The sequence below is a fragment of the Oculina patagonica genome, chromosome 7 (genome assembly GCF_052425735.1).
Source record: "Oculina patagonica isolate OP01 chromosome 7, crgOcupat, whole genome shotgun sequence".
In the NCBI taxonomy this organism is placed as follows: Eukaryota; Metazoa; Cnidaria; class Anthozoa; order Scleractinia; family Oculinidae; genus Oculina; species Oculina patagonica.
Window position 1 is genome coordinate 6,579,460 of NC_135764.1, and position 16,376 is coordinate 6,595,835.

General features: G+C 39.6%; 2 protein-coding genes and 1 long non-coding RNA gene across 4 annotated transcripts in view; all 3 read right to left on the reverse strand.

Annotated features, from left to right (window-relative positions):
• The window catches only part of LOC144661428 (myosin-2 essential light chain-like), a 136,255-nt gene that overhangs the window by 31,137 nt on the left and 88,742 nt on the right, over positions 1-16,376 (reverse strand). The gene's annotated exons all lie outside the window — the stretch shown is intronic.
• The window catches only part of LOC144661437 (uncharacterized), an 80,516-nt gene that overhangs the window by 1,330 nt on the left and 62,810 nt on the right, over positions 1-16,376 (reverse strand). The window lies entirely within an intron of this gene.
• LOC144661402 (2-hydroxyacyl-CoA lyase 1-like) lies at positions 3,869-14,845 on the reverse strand. 2 transcript variants are annotated; one of them, XM_078522148.1, is made up of 14 exons: positions 14,807-14,845; positions 13,712-13,784; positions 12,922-12,999; positions 11,677-11,771; positions 10,172-10,284; positions 9,883-10,018; positions 8,859-8,964; positions 8,138-8,221; positions 7,472-7,585; positions 7,183-7,236; positions 6,906-7,006; positions 6,285-6,455; positions 5,631-5,732; positions 3,869-4,130 (listed from the first exon to the last, which is right to left on the reverse strand). In XM_078522148.1, the coding sequence occupies exons 1-14, from the start codon at positions 14,830-14,832 to the stop codon at positions 3,914-3,916; spliced, it is 1,470 nt and encodes a 489-aa protein (XP_078378274.1). In that variant the 5' UTR covers positions 14,833-14,845; the 3' UTR covers positions 3,869-3,913. The 2 variants fall into 2 exon arrangements, with proteins under 2 accessions (XP_078378274.1, XP_078378275.1); XM_078522149.1 differs by lacking the exon at positions 14,807-14,845 and having other exon boundaries at positions 13,741-13,844.

Genomic DNA, 16,376 nt, shown 5'->3' on the forward strand with positions numbered 1-16,376 from the left:
CTGAGGGACAAGGCTCTTAGGGACAAGGCTCTTAGGGACAAGGCTCTTAGGGACAAGGCTCTGAGGGACAAGGCTCTTAGGGACAAGGATCTTAGGGACAAGGCTCTTAGGGACAAGGCTCTTAGGGACAAGGCTCTTAGGGACAAGGCTCTTAGGGACAAGGCTCTTAGGGACAAGGCTCTTAGGGACAAGGATCTTAGGGACAAGGCTCTTAGGGACAAGGCTCTTAGGGACAAGGCTCTGAGGGACAAGGCTCTTAGGGACAAGGCTCTGAGGGACAAGGCTCTTAGGGACAAGGCTCTTAGGCAATGGTGAACGAAACAAAAAAATACCTGTTAGAGAATTTAACCAATAACTGTTGTAAAACTTCAATCATAGAAATCACAGAGGTAAGGGACTATGCAATAATTACCGGGAGTGGGGACAGTAAAACGAGAGGGGGGTCACAATGTAAACTCACAGCCTTGGGGGGTACATGTAAATTTCTGGGAAAGTATGGGGGGGGGGGACTGAAAAACTGATACCAAAGATATTTCATGTATTTCAGGTATCTAATGAAGTCGAAACGGACGCTTTAGTCCGTGGCGTAGAAGAACTTTTTAAAATAATTTTAAAAACTAAAGTACAAACTAACTTTTTAAAACTAACTTCAAACGGTAACGGACTCCAAAAAATGTGCCAGGAATTAATGGTTGACGAGAATGCCTGTAAAGGTTTTGTAGAACATCAGGAATTTCTCGCTATGAAGGCACAAAAGAGAGCTTCTGAAAGAAAGACTCTGCCAAATATTGACTGGAACAATGAGGACCATGGCAGCTCGCTGATGGCACACAAGTTAAGATTGTACTTGAAGCAACACAATTTACAGGTCAGAGGAAGGAAAGCAACGCTAGTAGTTCGTGTTCTACGCTACGTTCGGATTGGAACCCGAAGACAATGACGCAACTAGTGATTCTGAGCTACAATCTAGTGACTCAGAAGATCCAGACAACTCAGAAGACGATGCACAATCAGACTCTTCAGAAATGGGCGACTTTACATTGATGTCGAATGCGTTTCAGTATAAAACAAGTAAAGGATTCAAGTATTTTTACTATATTTGTAGGTGGTGGTTGGGGGGGGGGGGGGTTCGTCATAATTTTTGGGAGATTTGAACGGGGGTCAGAGCTAATTTGCCTTTGTTGAGAGGGGGGTATCATGTAATATTTCTCCTTGCGAGGCTCTTTTTTCGGCCACCCCTCCCGATAATTATTGCACCGTCCCTTATAAGAAACTTCTTTCGGAACAACTTCGGTATAACCTTGCTTTAGAGCAAAAACCTCTCGCATAGCTCGTGGTAAGATTGATTTACGGCGATGGCTCCATTCCCACTGGATACGAGATTCAAGGAGAGATGGGCCAGTTCAACCAGTATCAGTATCAAAGATACGATCAGTAGCACTAAACTCAGAGTTTATAATGTCCCTGCTGTTTATCAAGTGCCCAGGGTTCCGGCTTATTATTAGACTGATTTAGCAAGAGAACGGGAACGTCTGTTGACGACGGCGCGCGCATCAAAACTTCCCATATATGGTAGCGCACGCATAAAAAACACCCAAATACGGGCGTTTTTAATGCGCGCGCCGTCGTCAACTGACGTTCCCGTTCTCTTGCTTAGTTAGTTACCCACGACTCCCCAGTGGGGCCCCCAATCACCCATGGGTGCAACGGTTATGAAGCGTCGATGACCTAAATAGGAAACTACTGATACTGTGTGCAGTACGTTTCTCCTCAAAAAAGGTTGGACGGAAGCAAAATTAACGATCGTCTACAAAATTACAAATATTGATGGTTATCCCAGTCTGTCACATTACAGGAGGATTAAGTTGTGGAAACCCGGGTGCTTGTCATTTGAGTTCAATAATTAGTTTTGATTTTTCCCTTTACCTTTTTAACACAATTCCAATAGACAGATTACAAATGTGAAGGAGAACTCTGCTTCTGATCAGTGAGACGAACGATCCTTTGGATCGTCACTCGAAGGCTTTGAGCTTCCCGCCAACAACTCTACATGGGTTCGATTCCCGTCGGGGACTCAGACTTTTTTTTTGTCCCACGCTCGTGTCATGTTGAATAATTTCTTCACTATATATCACCGAGCTTGAAATTTACCATCTTTATTATTTACTACACATTTGATGATTTCGACATTGCTGATCCTAGCAGTATGAAGGACGCGTGTCACATATCAACCTAGTAAATGGCCTAAGCTCACAACGAGTCTCTCGTAGCTCAGTTGGTTAGAGCCCCAACCGCTTCTGATGTTTTTTTTTTGGCCCAACCGGTATCTGGGAGGCCATGGGTTCGATTCCCGTCGGGGACTCAGATTTTTTCTTTGCCCCACGCTCGTGTCATGTTGAATAATTTCTTCACTTTTTATCACCGAGCTCTGGGAAGTTTTGCATGGCAACCAAATAAATAAAATTACTAATTACTTTTTAATGGACAACTAGTATCGTTTGATACAGTGCTGGCTTGTCGTGCAGGCTTTACAAGCACTACGTTTTCATGGTTTTTGGACATGCGAGAAGACTCTCTCCGTTCTAGGTGGGGAGTGGGAGCAAGGCAAGCTAGGGGGCAAGATAATCTATCTATCCCCTGTATTCCCCGAGGGGGGGGGGGGGGAAACGACAATCTATAAAAAAAAAATCACTTTATTTAAGTGTCAATGTTTTAGCACGGTTGAGCTAATTGAGGACACTGTAAATAATGAAACAAATACTATAAATCGAACAGAAACTTGCTAAAATTCCCAACTGGCAGGAGGCTGGCCAGTTGGCTATATACAAAGCGTGGTGGAGTTGAATTCGGAACCACCGACGAAATATTAGTGGTAGGGAGGGTTCCCGGGTTTCGTTTTGGGGAGGAGGATCGAAAAAAGTCGAAGTCTCCCGACATTACCCAGAAAAAATCCCTGGACCAAAGAAAACGCCCAAACAAATCCCTAGTCACACTACCCCTAAATTGCCAAGGCCGCGCCAAGTGTGCACTTTAGTTTGATTTTAATACCAAAATAAATCCCGTATTTTTAAATCAAGTCACCCAAAAAAATACCTGCCTAATTCTCCTACCCAGGAAAAAATCGGCCGGGAATCGAAAAATTTGTTTTTCTTTTTTTGTTTTTCGACCCCAAAAAAATCCTTCGCACATCCCCGTCACTTGGATCCCGGAGTACTCACCTTTCTCGATTTCTGTTGTCACTTTTGGGCTATTTCATCCACAAAAGGACAACAGAAATCGAGAAAGGTTCAACTAGGTGTTATGTGTAGTTGTTAGGAAAAAAAAAATTTCTTCGTTTGCTCGAATCGTGAGTTTGGGACGCCTATACCTGTAGTGCTTGTAGATCCGGGAGTTCCCAAGAGCAGAAAACATACATCACGTGACTAGAACATATCAACGAGGAGAACAATCTTAGTGTCCGGGTCTTGGAGCATGCGAGTGTGTCTGTGAGCTGTGTAAAGTGGTAGAAGTTAAATTTAAGCCTTTGTGGCTCCGAAGTATCAAGTACATTGCTGATCCTAGCAGTATGCAGGACGCGTGTCACATATCAACCTAGAAAATGGCCCAGCTCACCAGGAGTCTCTCGTAGCTCAGTTGGTTAGAGCGCCCAACCGGTATCTGGGAGGCCATGGGTTCGATTCCCATCGGGGACTCAGTTTTTTTCTTTGTCCCACGCTCGTGCCATGTTGAATATTTCATCTTCATTATTTATCACCGAGCTTAAAATTTACCTTCTTTATTATTTACTATCAAGTACGACATTTTCCAAACGGCAAAGACGGGTAATGGAACGGGGAGACAACTACATTTCAAGCTACGGTGTTAAATGTTATGCATTCACTAAATATTATAGTGGCAGTATATCCAAAAGATTTTAAAGAGGATAACGACTTTTATGTACCTGTTGTTTAGCATAAGGACTAATCATGACGTTTATCAATACTGGCTTTTTATTTTTTCTCGTCTCGTCAAATGCGCTCTTTAACGCTGCTCTCAGTTCATCTGGTGTTTCTGCAAAGAAACCTTTTCCTCCAAATGCTTCAATGATTCGCTCATAACGAGCGTTTGGAAGAAGTGCGGTGGGTGGAGCCCTAGAGAGAAAATTGAAAACAAAAAAAAACAAAAGATACCTTATGGCAACTGGAAGTGGATGAGAGGCAGTGACCGGACCGAGCCCGAGTCGAACCCATGACCGGTATCTGGAAGGTTGGGCGACGGGGACCCTCCAGTACTGAGACTTATTTATTATACCTTACTTTGTTGTTTTTTATCAAAATTTTACCAACTTTATTTATCAACTAATTTCGTGTTAAAGGAATGAAAGACTTTACTTAAGTGTCAGTGGTATTTAGCTTAAAAAAACTTATTGGGGACACTATTTATAAGGATGTTTGGATAAGAAAAATCTGAGCATGCAAATAATTAAAGATAGGCATTTTGTGTTTGGCGCGCGAAGAGGGTGGAAGGCCTTGCCGGACCTTCTTATCTGAGGTAATCGCTTTGAGTTTCAGCACTTATTTTAAAACGGACCTTTGAAAGTTAGCTCTACTCCTTCAATAGCAACACCATCGGTGACTAAAAGGCTGCACGAGAGAAGGTTGCTGAACAACATTTACAAGGTATTAAAGTGAAGAAATTATTCTAACAGTTGTCTTTGCAATTCAAAATATTAAATAAAAAGAAAATATTCACAGTTTTCAGCCATTATTCGTAAATTCCTTTTTAGCGGCTACTAATTTTAGCGATTTTTTTCTGAGCAAGATTTAGCGACTATTTAATTTAGCGATTTTCCAAAAGTTTTAAAATTAGTGATATCGTGTAAACCAGTTTTTACTGAACATATAGCTAAAATGGAAATAAATGTTCAGTAAAAGAACAAACTCACTTAAAATTGAACTAACATTTGCATTGCCAGAAAGAACAAAGTTACCAGCATCTATTCTTAAAAGAATTTTTCAAGTCGACAATGTTTAATTTAGTTTTCCTTTGGGGTGGGGAGGGGAGAGGAGAGGGTGGGGGGAGGGGGGGGAGGGGGGGGGGGCACGAGTATTAAATTTGACCGCGACAAATTTTAGCGAGTACTAAATTTAGCTATTTTCACCCAACTCGCTAAAATCGCTTAAGTTAGTAGCCGCTAACAATAGTAATCTTAAGGTACTTCATTTATCGTTCTATCAATTTTACGGGAACATACGAATTGCCAATTTTACAGGTTCACAGGTGTTTTAAGGAAATCGTTTGAAAGGAAAACCGTTTTCTGATTTAACCAAAACAACTAACTGGAATGTCTCTTATACTTGTTGCATCTCGTTTCAAATCTGCTGCAGAGAAGTATTGAAAATGAATGTTTTCTCAACGAGAAAATTCGGTCCGACCTGTGCAACAGAGTGAACCTTTACCCGTAACTTTTCAGCCTAGTTAGATCCTACAATTTGATTTCCAACCGAAATATTACTTCAACTAATGTAAAGCATCTAGAAACTTTTAGACTCTCCATTATTTTTAATGTTTTTATTCGAGACTCGTTGAGTGTCACAACGAAGGCTTGACATGTTCCGTCGAAACAGATGAATAAGGTTATCTTTTAATACCTTCTCGCAGGGTCTACCTTGAACTCGATCCAGCTCTCCTCGTCCACACCGTTATATATACCATTGTTGTTGATGATTATGAAAACAATTGGCAGATTGTACCTGCCGAAAAAAGTTAAATATCTAATAAAAAGTCTAATAATTACAAATAAAAAGTTAAGTTGAGTATCTGATAAAAATCTAATAAATAAAAAGTCGGTATTCACAGAGGACTTTTTAAAGTTTTTTAAAGTTTTTTAGAATTACTTTTTGATTGTAGCGAAACATCTCAGCTCAGGTTGTGTTTCTATTGAAAACTTTGGCATTTCGGGATATTGCACAGAAAATAACGTATGTAACCAAAACTTCTTCAACTACTGAAAAACTTTTTAACTTGCATCACTAATTCAAAGAACAGTAATTTTAGACGTTTCACACTGTCAGTCCTAAACTGGATATATTAATTCTCCTTATTGGTTTTCGTATGTTTATTTTAACGTTAGTTGTGAGAATTGAGTGCTACATCAAGACAAACTCCTACACTTGATGAATTTCTTTATTCTCATCACTGTCTGCTTGACAATGCATCAGTGTTAAAAGGAGAAATTAGGTTTTGATCATACTCGAGAATTCAGGGAAAATCAGCATTTTGCAAATCTTTTCAGTGTACTTCACCTGCACGCAGTTTCAAGCTCCATTCCTGAAAACCCAAAGGCGCTGTCACCTTGTACGCACACCACCCTCCTGGGGGGATTTGACCCATCAGCTTGACTTTCAGCTAACAGGGCAGCAGCAATGGCAAAACCAGTTCCAACTCCAATTATGCAAAGTGTACCCGGGTCTAACCTAAGACGAATAATAAGGGCAAGATTTGATTGATTTTGAACCGTGAGAGGTTTCTTAACCTAATGTGACTGGATGAAACTAATGCCTGCAAAAAATAAAATCCACCGAGATCATTAATCACTCCTTTTTCATTTGCAGAGGAATGAAACTCAAATAAGTATATAAATGCTCATAAAATACGTAATTTGAAAAAATGCGGATTTGTGATGTGATTGTGACTACTCATCCAAAATGTTTTCCCCTTTCACGGTGATATAACGTAGTCACGTGGTATGTTTGGCTGTACCAGATAACACTACTATCACAGTGCCACACTGACACAACAGAAGCTACGTGCTTTACAACAGCAGTTCATTTACTTCGGCAGAGGTTTCTGTTCATGCGTTATCACAGATGGATGGAGAAATGAATATTAAGTACTAAATAAAAATGAAGCGATTCCATGCATACCTGTTCCTGGGAAAGTGACTTGTGATCATGGTTTCACCAATACACATTGTGTTTGCTCCTTCATTGACTATGATACAGTCATGTGGCAAGTGCTTTTTAAGCTAGTTACGTTGAAAGATAAAATATTAATATTAAGCATTTAATAAATAAAGTACAGACCATTGTAGGTGAATACCCAGAAGTATGTAGAAATTCTAAGAATAACGGAAACCACATCTCAAAATCGTTTCAATAACAGAAGGTAAACCACTGCATGTAGTATTCAACAGAATCTAACCTGTCCATAAACTTGGTAGTAAGTCATTGGAACTGTTGTTTCCTTAGTAAGTTCCTGATGAAATGCAAAGAAATAACAATGTTACAAACACACACAAAAGAAATCACACTACTGATCATGAGGAAAAAAAAGACTTAGTTTTAGAAAACAAAGCAGGGTCTGAAGAAACTGATCACTTTTGGGGCTTCAACTGCTCAACCAGTTACACATTTTTAACGAATTAAATTCAAACTTAACTGGTACATTGTAAATTTTATGTAATTTAATTTTGCTGACTGTGATTGTATACCTCCTGCCTTTGCTTGTTTGCATCTGATATTTCCTTTAACTCTTTTCCCCAGGATGGTGAGCCATAAGGATTTGTTGGCTTTTCTCCAAAGGTCCTAATCACTGCTGCCCCCAACTAAAAATAGATAACATTAATTTTATATTAATAAATGCTTTATACAAATCATAATATACCAGTAGGTGGTTATACGCCCCCCCCCCCCCCACACCTTTGAAATGCAGGCAAAGCTAGCAGATTTCCAGGGCCGTAGGTATAGTAACAGGCGAACCGAGGCACTTACCTCAGTGAAAATCTGCAATTTATTTTTTTCATGTTCCTCTAAGAGGGTATGCATTGCTAGTGTAAGTAAATATGAGAGAAGTGTTTCTTTTTGTGATATTGCCGGCCCGAAAATGGCATTTCGTGCTTCTAGAAATTTGCCCCCCCCCCCCCCTAGCGGCTCGCGCCTTCTGTACTTCGCAGTTGCCTCCGTTATCAAAAAAGTCTGTCTACGGGCCTAATTTCTTCTTTTTGTCCCTTAAGTGAATACTTATACAATATAATTTTTATTTACAGGCATTCTACCAAATAAGTACACTGTTAAAAGGAACATAAACATCTTTTATGTCGGTTTCGTAAATGAATGGATATGAATCATTGTAGACAAACAATGCAGTAACATTATACCTGTTCTGCAACACTCTTCAAGTCTCCTAACAGTGCAACCTCTGCGGGAACATTGTTTCCCATCTCCTCTGCATGAAGATCAATCTATAGGAAACATTTAAGTGTAACACTTTTTATTGTGTTCACCTGGCTTTTGTTTTGTACATACTGACTCCATACTGACTGGAGTGCGAGGCAAAGTGGCGTAATAGTTATTTAAAAAATATGTTATACAGTGGCACTCCGCTCCACTACAGGTTAATGAGATTTTATAAAATTCAGACTATTTTTAATGTTTATGTTGCCGCATTTGAAACAACTAAAGGTAACATTAACTGAAGTGCATCGTAGACATTTGACTATTTTAGTGTATGAGCGTAGTTTCTATTGCTTTTAAGTTATATGCTTTAGACTTTAATCTGTATCAATAGAACAAGTGTCGGTGAGATATATTCTGAGAGCCTACTTAGTATAGTCACCTGGACTATACAGACATTTTTGTGTGTTCCTTTGGTCTCAAAGGAGGAATGCTCTTTGGAAAATTTGAATTAAACTCCTAAAATGGACCAATTTGGCGTTTAATATAGACACCAGAATTAAACGGACATTTATGTGTGACCCTTTGATCTCAAGGAGGGAGATGCTGGTTGGAAAATTTGAATTAAAATCCTAAAAAAACTCCATAAAGCGAGACGACGAGCATCCCTGTCCCTTTAGCTTGGGAGTCTGGGGAGCACTATACCTGAATTATTTTAACATCAACTTGGAATGCTGGAGGTTTCCCAAAATGAAGAATCCAGTTCAATCTTGCTCCAAACAGAAAAATTACATCAGATTGAGATAAGGCTCTGAAAAAGAAAGCGTTTTAAATAGTTTTTGTAAACTTCACTAAAGATCGTCTTGCATAGCAAAACAGTTGCTCAATGGTCTCTCCCTACGTACATGGCTATTTGTCATAAACCTCTCACAAGTGACTGACGTACTTGACTATTCTCAGCGGTCTCACCTCGCACGTATAAAAGGAAGGGTAAACAAAGGAATGATACCATTCTCTCGAAGCTGCTCAGCAGTTCAGATTTAGCATGTTGTCTGTTCTCTTTTGTTTCATTTTACACCTATCTTTCGACGCGGTCTCGTCTCTGTTGTTTTGTCCCACCCTACCCTCCCTTGTTTTATTTTAGGCTTGAATCATTCAACAGATCGAGACTGTTGGTGCCCATACTCAACAATAGGTGTGAGGGAGACAGGTGAGAATAGATAACTATAGCAACTTGCATACATTTTTATTTTTCCCTTGGAGGAATTAACTTGTTAATCAATACTTTCTCCTGAGATGATGGAATCCTTTATTCTCATAACTTGTTTCCCGGAGTATTTTTATACAAAGGTTTATAGAATTTAACGATTATCATAATAATTTTTGCTAACTTTTGTTAATCACTCTTGGAGATTAAAAGGTCAGAAGTACGTAATATAATATATGACAATACTGGATGTGCAAAGGACAGCTGAAAGTGCTTATAACTAAAATTAGCTAATCAGATTGCTTTGCCGCCAGTAAATTTAATTTAGTGTAATAAATTTTTTTCTAACCAAAGTTGCTTGGTACTGCACTGGGAGCACAACAGCTAACCCATGGACCTTTCTATACGGACTTTTCGATGCCAAAACGAAGGTCCGATATTCGCCAAGTGCAGCCCTTGTGATTGGTTAATAAGATACATGACGTCAATCGAATGGCAAATCGATTTCATTTGTTAACTCACCTTGATCTGGCAGCAGCAACACACAGAGGATGCTCATCAGAAATCACACCCTTCCCCATGGGTGTGAGGAGAAATGGTACCTTGCATCTCTCAACAAACTCCTGAAGAGGTTTCTCAGCATGAGCATATGCTGCACCTATAGAAAGGAATTAAAACAACTGTAAATAAACACCCTTCAGAATACTGTCGAGCCACTGCAGGGTACAATATAGCTTGTACGCATAAGGGATTTTTTTCCACCATGCCTAAGAATAGCTCAAAAAACAAAAGATTTCTTTTGTGTTTTTACCTTTACCGATTATTACAAGAGGTTTCCTTGCTTCACTTAGCACCTTGACTGCTTTGTCCACAGAAGATGGATCTGCCAGACACTTTGGAGGAGGTGGACATCGACCAATTGGCCTGTGAAATAATATCAACCCTATCATCACTCAAACTAAAAAATATATGAATCTTTCTTGGTTTTTTGATTCTACAACCCTGGTCAGAATGTCTTGGGACTGAGGTAAGGCACAAAAACGCACTTCGTTAATATAGTCGTAAAAAAGTTCTGAAAAAAAGCTTTGGAACATTGTTATAAGAGACTATTTCACTTGGCGTGCGTGATCTAAGACCGGAGGGGAGATGTGAGATGGTGTTGAGGTTTTGGTAGAGGTTCATCCTCTAGTTGATGATTTTTCTTAATCTCATCATCTGTCTTCTTGATAATATGACTGCCTTCTTGTAATTTGATACTGTGAGAAGAAATTAGCCTGAATTTCAGCTAATATCTCTGGTTGCTTACGTGGGAAAGACGTCCGAACCACATAGCCGCTAATGCCGTCCAGTGACGTCACTACCCTAAAACTGGGGCAGAACTGTTGATTGGTTGATTTCAAAAAATTCGCATAATTATGTACACAAGTGAAAAAATGGTGAAAGAGCATTCAAACCACCAAGCAGAGACAAAGAGACAATGGAATAAACAGGTGAGAAGGCTAAACACAGGCTTTGTTTTGTGTGCTTATACTTTTTTGAAATTTTTCTTACCTATCGTTTCTTGGTCAGTTTTAAATCTCAATACTAAGGTCCACAACTACAGTCAAGTTTCTACATTAAATACTTAACTTAACTATAAGGCGAGCTAGATAACTGCATAAGGGAATAAAACTAACACAGCGCTGATTTCCTCACATAGTACGCCTTGGCTGCCTACCCTGTGGCGCAGACTTTCAAATTATTTCAAAGTACCTGCAAAGAGTTCTAATCCCAGAAAATTGAATCGTAAACAAGAAAATCAATTTTATTAATTCTTTACTTCGAATCTATGTCATTTTTCAATTTACCTATGGATGCAGGCTGGTAGGTTAAAGTCAGTGGTATTTGTCACTTTGTCATGCAGTGATTTTCTTGTTTTGTCAACAATTAGCATGCTGCTTGTGTACAACCAGTAAATATTCGAACACAATGTTGTCTTGTCCATGGTCAAGTAGGATATACTTGTAGTAAATTCAATATTATTCCTTTTCTTGCTGGCTTTGTTGTGGACTAAATGCCTTCATTCAATTAATTGCAAATTGAAAGGGATAACGCAAGTTCTTAAGATTTTATTGTTTTAAGCCATAAATTATTTGGATCGTTAGTAGCCCTAGTATATAACACTGCATGTAATCATTTATCTAAGCAATCAACGGTCTCTTTTTACATTACTTAAAGCAAAAGTGGTTTGATGTCACTGGACGGCAATAGCAGCTATTTGGTTCAGTCGTCTTTCTCGGGAGTAAAACGACCAGAGAAGACGGCCGAGCTAGTCACCTTGCATTACTGGCTGCCACTTTCTCTGTGACCATATTTGATGGCAGTTCCAGAAAACTAGCTCCTTGTCTACCATACATACTTGTTCGCACAGCCTAAAAAGTGCCAAAAATTAGTAATCTTAAGTATTATATTTAACAATTAGACTACGAGCCCGAGTTTTCTATGAGCAAATAGTCAACGAGGCGCAGCCGAGTTGACTATTGCTCATAGAAAACGAGGGCGAGTAGTCTAATTGTTTTAGTAGAAACTCTAAAGGATTGCAGTCTAAAACCTACAATATTGTGCACTTTGAAGACAAAAATCAAGAAAATTTACCGCTTAAAGAGCTACTCGCGCGCGCGACTGTTTTCTATCGGCGAATAGAAAACAGTGGGAGAACCAATCAGATTCGCGGATTTCCAATAGAACACAGCTGAGTTTCTACTAATTAGTATTAGAAATCCGCGAATCTGATTGGTTATTCCACTGTTTTCGATTCGCTGATAGAACACGATCACGCACGCGTTGCTCTTGGGCCTGTTCCAAACGTCGTGCTACTGCCATGTCGAACTCAACTGAATTTGGCGTGGTAGTGGCACGACGATAGCACGGCAGTGGTTTCAAACGTCAAACTTAATACAGTCGCACCACATTCAAATTATATCAGAAACAACAAAAAGCTGCAAAATAACTTAAAATACATTAAAATAATTTTTGAATTTAGTTCGGCACGACAAGAACAGTACAAGAGCACACCATTTGAAATCAAGTCGCGCTACTGCCGTGCGGCACGGCAAGGTCTGCCGTGCTAAGTATAGTCGTGCCGAACTTAATTCAGCCTGCCAAATTGAATGGTTTTAAACGTCGTGCTACCGCCGTGCTTAAGTCGAACTTAATTCTTCAAGTAAGTTCGGCACGGCAGTAGCACGACGCTTGGAACAGGCCTTAGAAGAGAAAATCATTCGTGATTTTTAGCTAAAAATACACAAAAATGTAGGTTTTGGACTGCAATCCTTTGGAGTGTCTAATATAACAATTAGGCTACTCGCTCTCATTTTCTATGAGCGATAGTCAACTCGGCTACGCCTCGATCTGTGACTATTCGCCCATAGAAAACTCGGGCTCGTAGTCTATAATTTTACTGTTATAACAATTGACTCTTTTATTTACACCTGTCTTTCGAAAATACAACAAGATTCTCATGACCTAAATAAAATAAGGAAACTAATCACTGTACCAATGCAATTCGCACTGACTGATCACCTTTTCAACAAAAAATGGTATCTGTCCTACACTGCTTGGTCGTGCAGAATACTTGGCATAAGGCCTTGCTGCTTCAACCTGGAAAAAATTTAATATCAATATTGATCAGTACACTAAGAATGCCCTGCCTGATAACCTAGGGCTAGTGAATTTCGGCTGTTAGCCTTACTTGACGGGCAAATAACATTTTTGACATTTTAGTTTGTGGATCAGCGAAGTAAGGCAACCAAGAATCGACAAAAAAGGTCGTTGGACAAGCCGTATGGCTATAAATTTATATCATTTACACCATGATTATTGCCCAGGGGGGGGGGGGGGGGGTACTCCGGCTTGTAAATGACGGGGATGATCGAAGGATTTTTTTGGGTTTGAAATTTTCGATTCTGGGATTTTTTTGGGTAAGAAGATTTGGCAAGTATTTTTTTGGGTGACTTGATTCAAATAGGGGATCTTTTTGGGTATTAAAACCAAACTAAAGTGATTTGGCACAGCCTTGGCGTATTTATGGTATGATGAATAAACAAACACGAGCGTTATTGCCCCTCCTAGCAATTTAGGGGTAATTTGACAAGGGATTTTTTTAGGGGTTATTTTTGGTCCAGGGATTTTTTTGGGTAATGTCGGAAGAGTTAGGGATTTTTTTGGGTCCTGAGTTTTTCCTTCATTCGATCATCCCCGTCATTTACAAGTCGGAGTACCCCCCCTGGGGATTATTGTACATGTTTGTATTTGCACCAAAAATTTAACTATTTCTCTTGAGTATCCTATTACAGTCAAGCTGCATATATACCTGTGGAAATTCCTGAAAGGCACCCATACTTTCTTGATCAACTTCACTTGAACCACCAATCACTAACATTGGCCTGAAAAACAAAGACCAACAATCATCAATCGCTACTTGTGCACAGCTTAATTATCTGAAATGCGGCCATCAACCATCAATCAACTGTACTGTCTTTAAGTAGACTTTATGAGCCTCAAAATTTAGGGGAGTTGTGTACGAGAGTTTTGACGGAACCCTACCACCATAGTTTTGTGACTATGCGGAGCAGGTAACGAACACAAGAAAAATTACCAACCGAAGTACAAGAAAATAGCGAGTTTACCGTGAGTTCAGTGAGTAATGTGAATGAAGATAGAAACCCAAACCAAAGCTGTGAGTTTTGTGTACCGTTTCGGAGAACTGCTCAAAACGTTAATAATGCTTTTCGCGTTGTTATATCTTCTCAAAGCGTGCTGCTCACGTTTTCTGCTTTTTGACGTTGTTGCGTACGCGTTTACGCTTCTTTTGGTCACGTCTGATTGGTACAGGATAAACGATGTCTGACAAACAATGCAACTTTATAGAATCATGGGAAGAAAAAACTAGCGTGTCTATAATTATCATTCAGGGATATTTTTTCACGGCATAACATGATTACAGCTCCAAACACCGCGTTAAACGCTATAGTGCACGTACAATGTCTCTTAGAATACAAATAAGTATATTCTAGTTATGCAATGCGTGAACACTGGGTCACTGGGTCATGTCGTTGCTGTTCACACATATTTTCCGACAACCTTTATTTAAACAGGTGTACACCTGATTGAAAAATGTTGACCCATGTAAAGCATGAACCATAAACGATGGCGCCCAAATGTTTACTGAGAAATCGAAAAAAAGTAAGCGTCATCTTTGACAGAAGAACATTATAAAAAGACAGGTTGCATAAATCATGCTCTTAAGCTGTCAAAGGAAGAAAATATCTGATAGAAATAGAAAATCACTAAGCTTACCAATGGGCATTCGGTCTTATCGTTCATGGTTTATGCTTTTCACAGGGTCAACGTTTCTTTAATTTGGTGTATATAGCTCACATAATAGTACAATATCTGTAACACTAACCAGCAGTTACTCATTGCATTCGCCATTCCTCCCAGAGCGTGTATTAACCCTGGTCCAGCAATCACAAGACAAACACCAGGTCTGCAATCAAATATAAACAGTTTAGTTTGCACTGTTCATATGCAGTGTACAAAGTATTATTTATATTATAGAATTAGCCAAGCCTAAAAGCGGAGCCCCCTGGTTATTTTCTTTGCCCATCATGTAAATTTTAATTGAATTACCATAGGCAGGAAAAAAGTAGGACTTGAGCCCGCAATTCAAGGGCAAAAAATACAGTCATTACCTGGTCAGCGGTCAACTTCAAAAAACAACCTCGATGAATTCTGTACCTGAGCCCCCGATATGGACATTTAGTACTGGTCAGCGAATACCTTGTGTTGATAGCTGTCAGTTGATCATAATATGGATGTCCAGTGTCAAAGATGTAAGCGGACGTTAACCTATTTCTGTAATATGGCCGCCATGTTTGTGCGACGTACGTTGTAGGGGGCATGTGCCCGCGATCCTTGCCGCTAGCTTTGACGACCATGAAAAATCAGATGCATTGTTTCCCTATTTCTATGCATGCATGATTGACCTTTTTCCATGGTTATGGGGCTCTGCTCCCGGCGCAAATTGATCCAATCGAACCACTATAGAGGCTATGCTGTGTGCCAAGACAATATCTGGGCATAAATATTATATAGAAACATTTTTCATTTTCATTTATAACCTAATTATTTGAATATTTGACATTATTTTTATGGTATAGGTGGGTTTCTTTTGTTGTTGTTTTTTGAAGGAAACCGATGTTCAACTTCTGTCACCAAATGTTTGACATCGACGGATAAATGGTAATAGTAATAGTAAGATAAGATAAATATTTTTTTTTTACACCTTACCGTCCAGTTAGATATTCAATAGCTGATGCTGCATAACAAGCCTATATATTTAAGACAGAGAAACACCTGACCAGGCTAGTAATATTAATGTGTCTGGTACGTTAAGCATACCCATTGTTCTTTGAGATTTATCCGATTTCTGCCGAGATCTCGCCAAGAGATTTAAAATTAACAAGACTTTCTTATCTCGGCGAGATCTCGGTTACCTGGCCGAGACTGCGAGGACCAAGACTATCAAGATCCTTAAAATTTCCCCTGTTTTCTTAGCTTAGCTCAAACTATGTTGTCGAAATACTACTGGCTGTAACTCGTTTATGACAACTTTCTTTTTTGTAATGACTTCGGATACTGCCTGTAAACGAGTAAGTAAGAAAGTAAACTCAGATCACAGTTAAACTCCATGTTAAATCCTCACTAGCCTGTTCCAGGCTCTCGGTCAGTGGGGAAGCAAGCGAAGCGAGCGGGAAGCGAAGCAAGCGGGTGCTTGCTTCAGCACCCGCTCGCTTCTCCACTGACAGAGAGCCTGGAGCAGGCTAAATCCCCACAAAAGCCCCTGTTACAATTTCACAAACAACCCTTCTTGAGCCGTTTTGTTGTTGTTCTTTAAACGTTCCCGTTGCTCGACTCCGAAACACTTGCAGTCCACATGCTTACCTTCCCTCTCAAAACCAGGGGATGGGGATGGA

Excerpts from the sequence above, each read along its gene's own strand:
- LOC144661402 (XM_078522148.1), bottom strand. The coding sequence starts at position 14,832 with ATGGCGAATGCAATGAGTAACTGCTG. Across the intron at positions 13,785-14,806 it reads AATGCAATGAGTAACTGCTG|GCCAATGTTAGTGATTGGTG; the intron begins GTTAGTGTTACA and ends TTTGTTTTTCAG. Across the intron at positions 8,965-9,882 it reads GTTGCTGCTGCCAGATCAAG|AGCCTTATCTCAATCTGATG; the intron begins GTGAGTTAACAA and ends TTTCTTTTTCAG.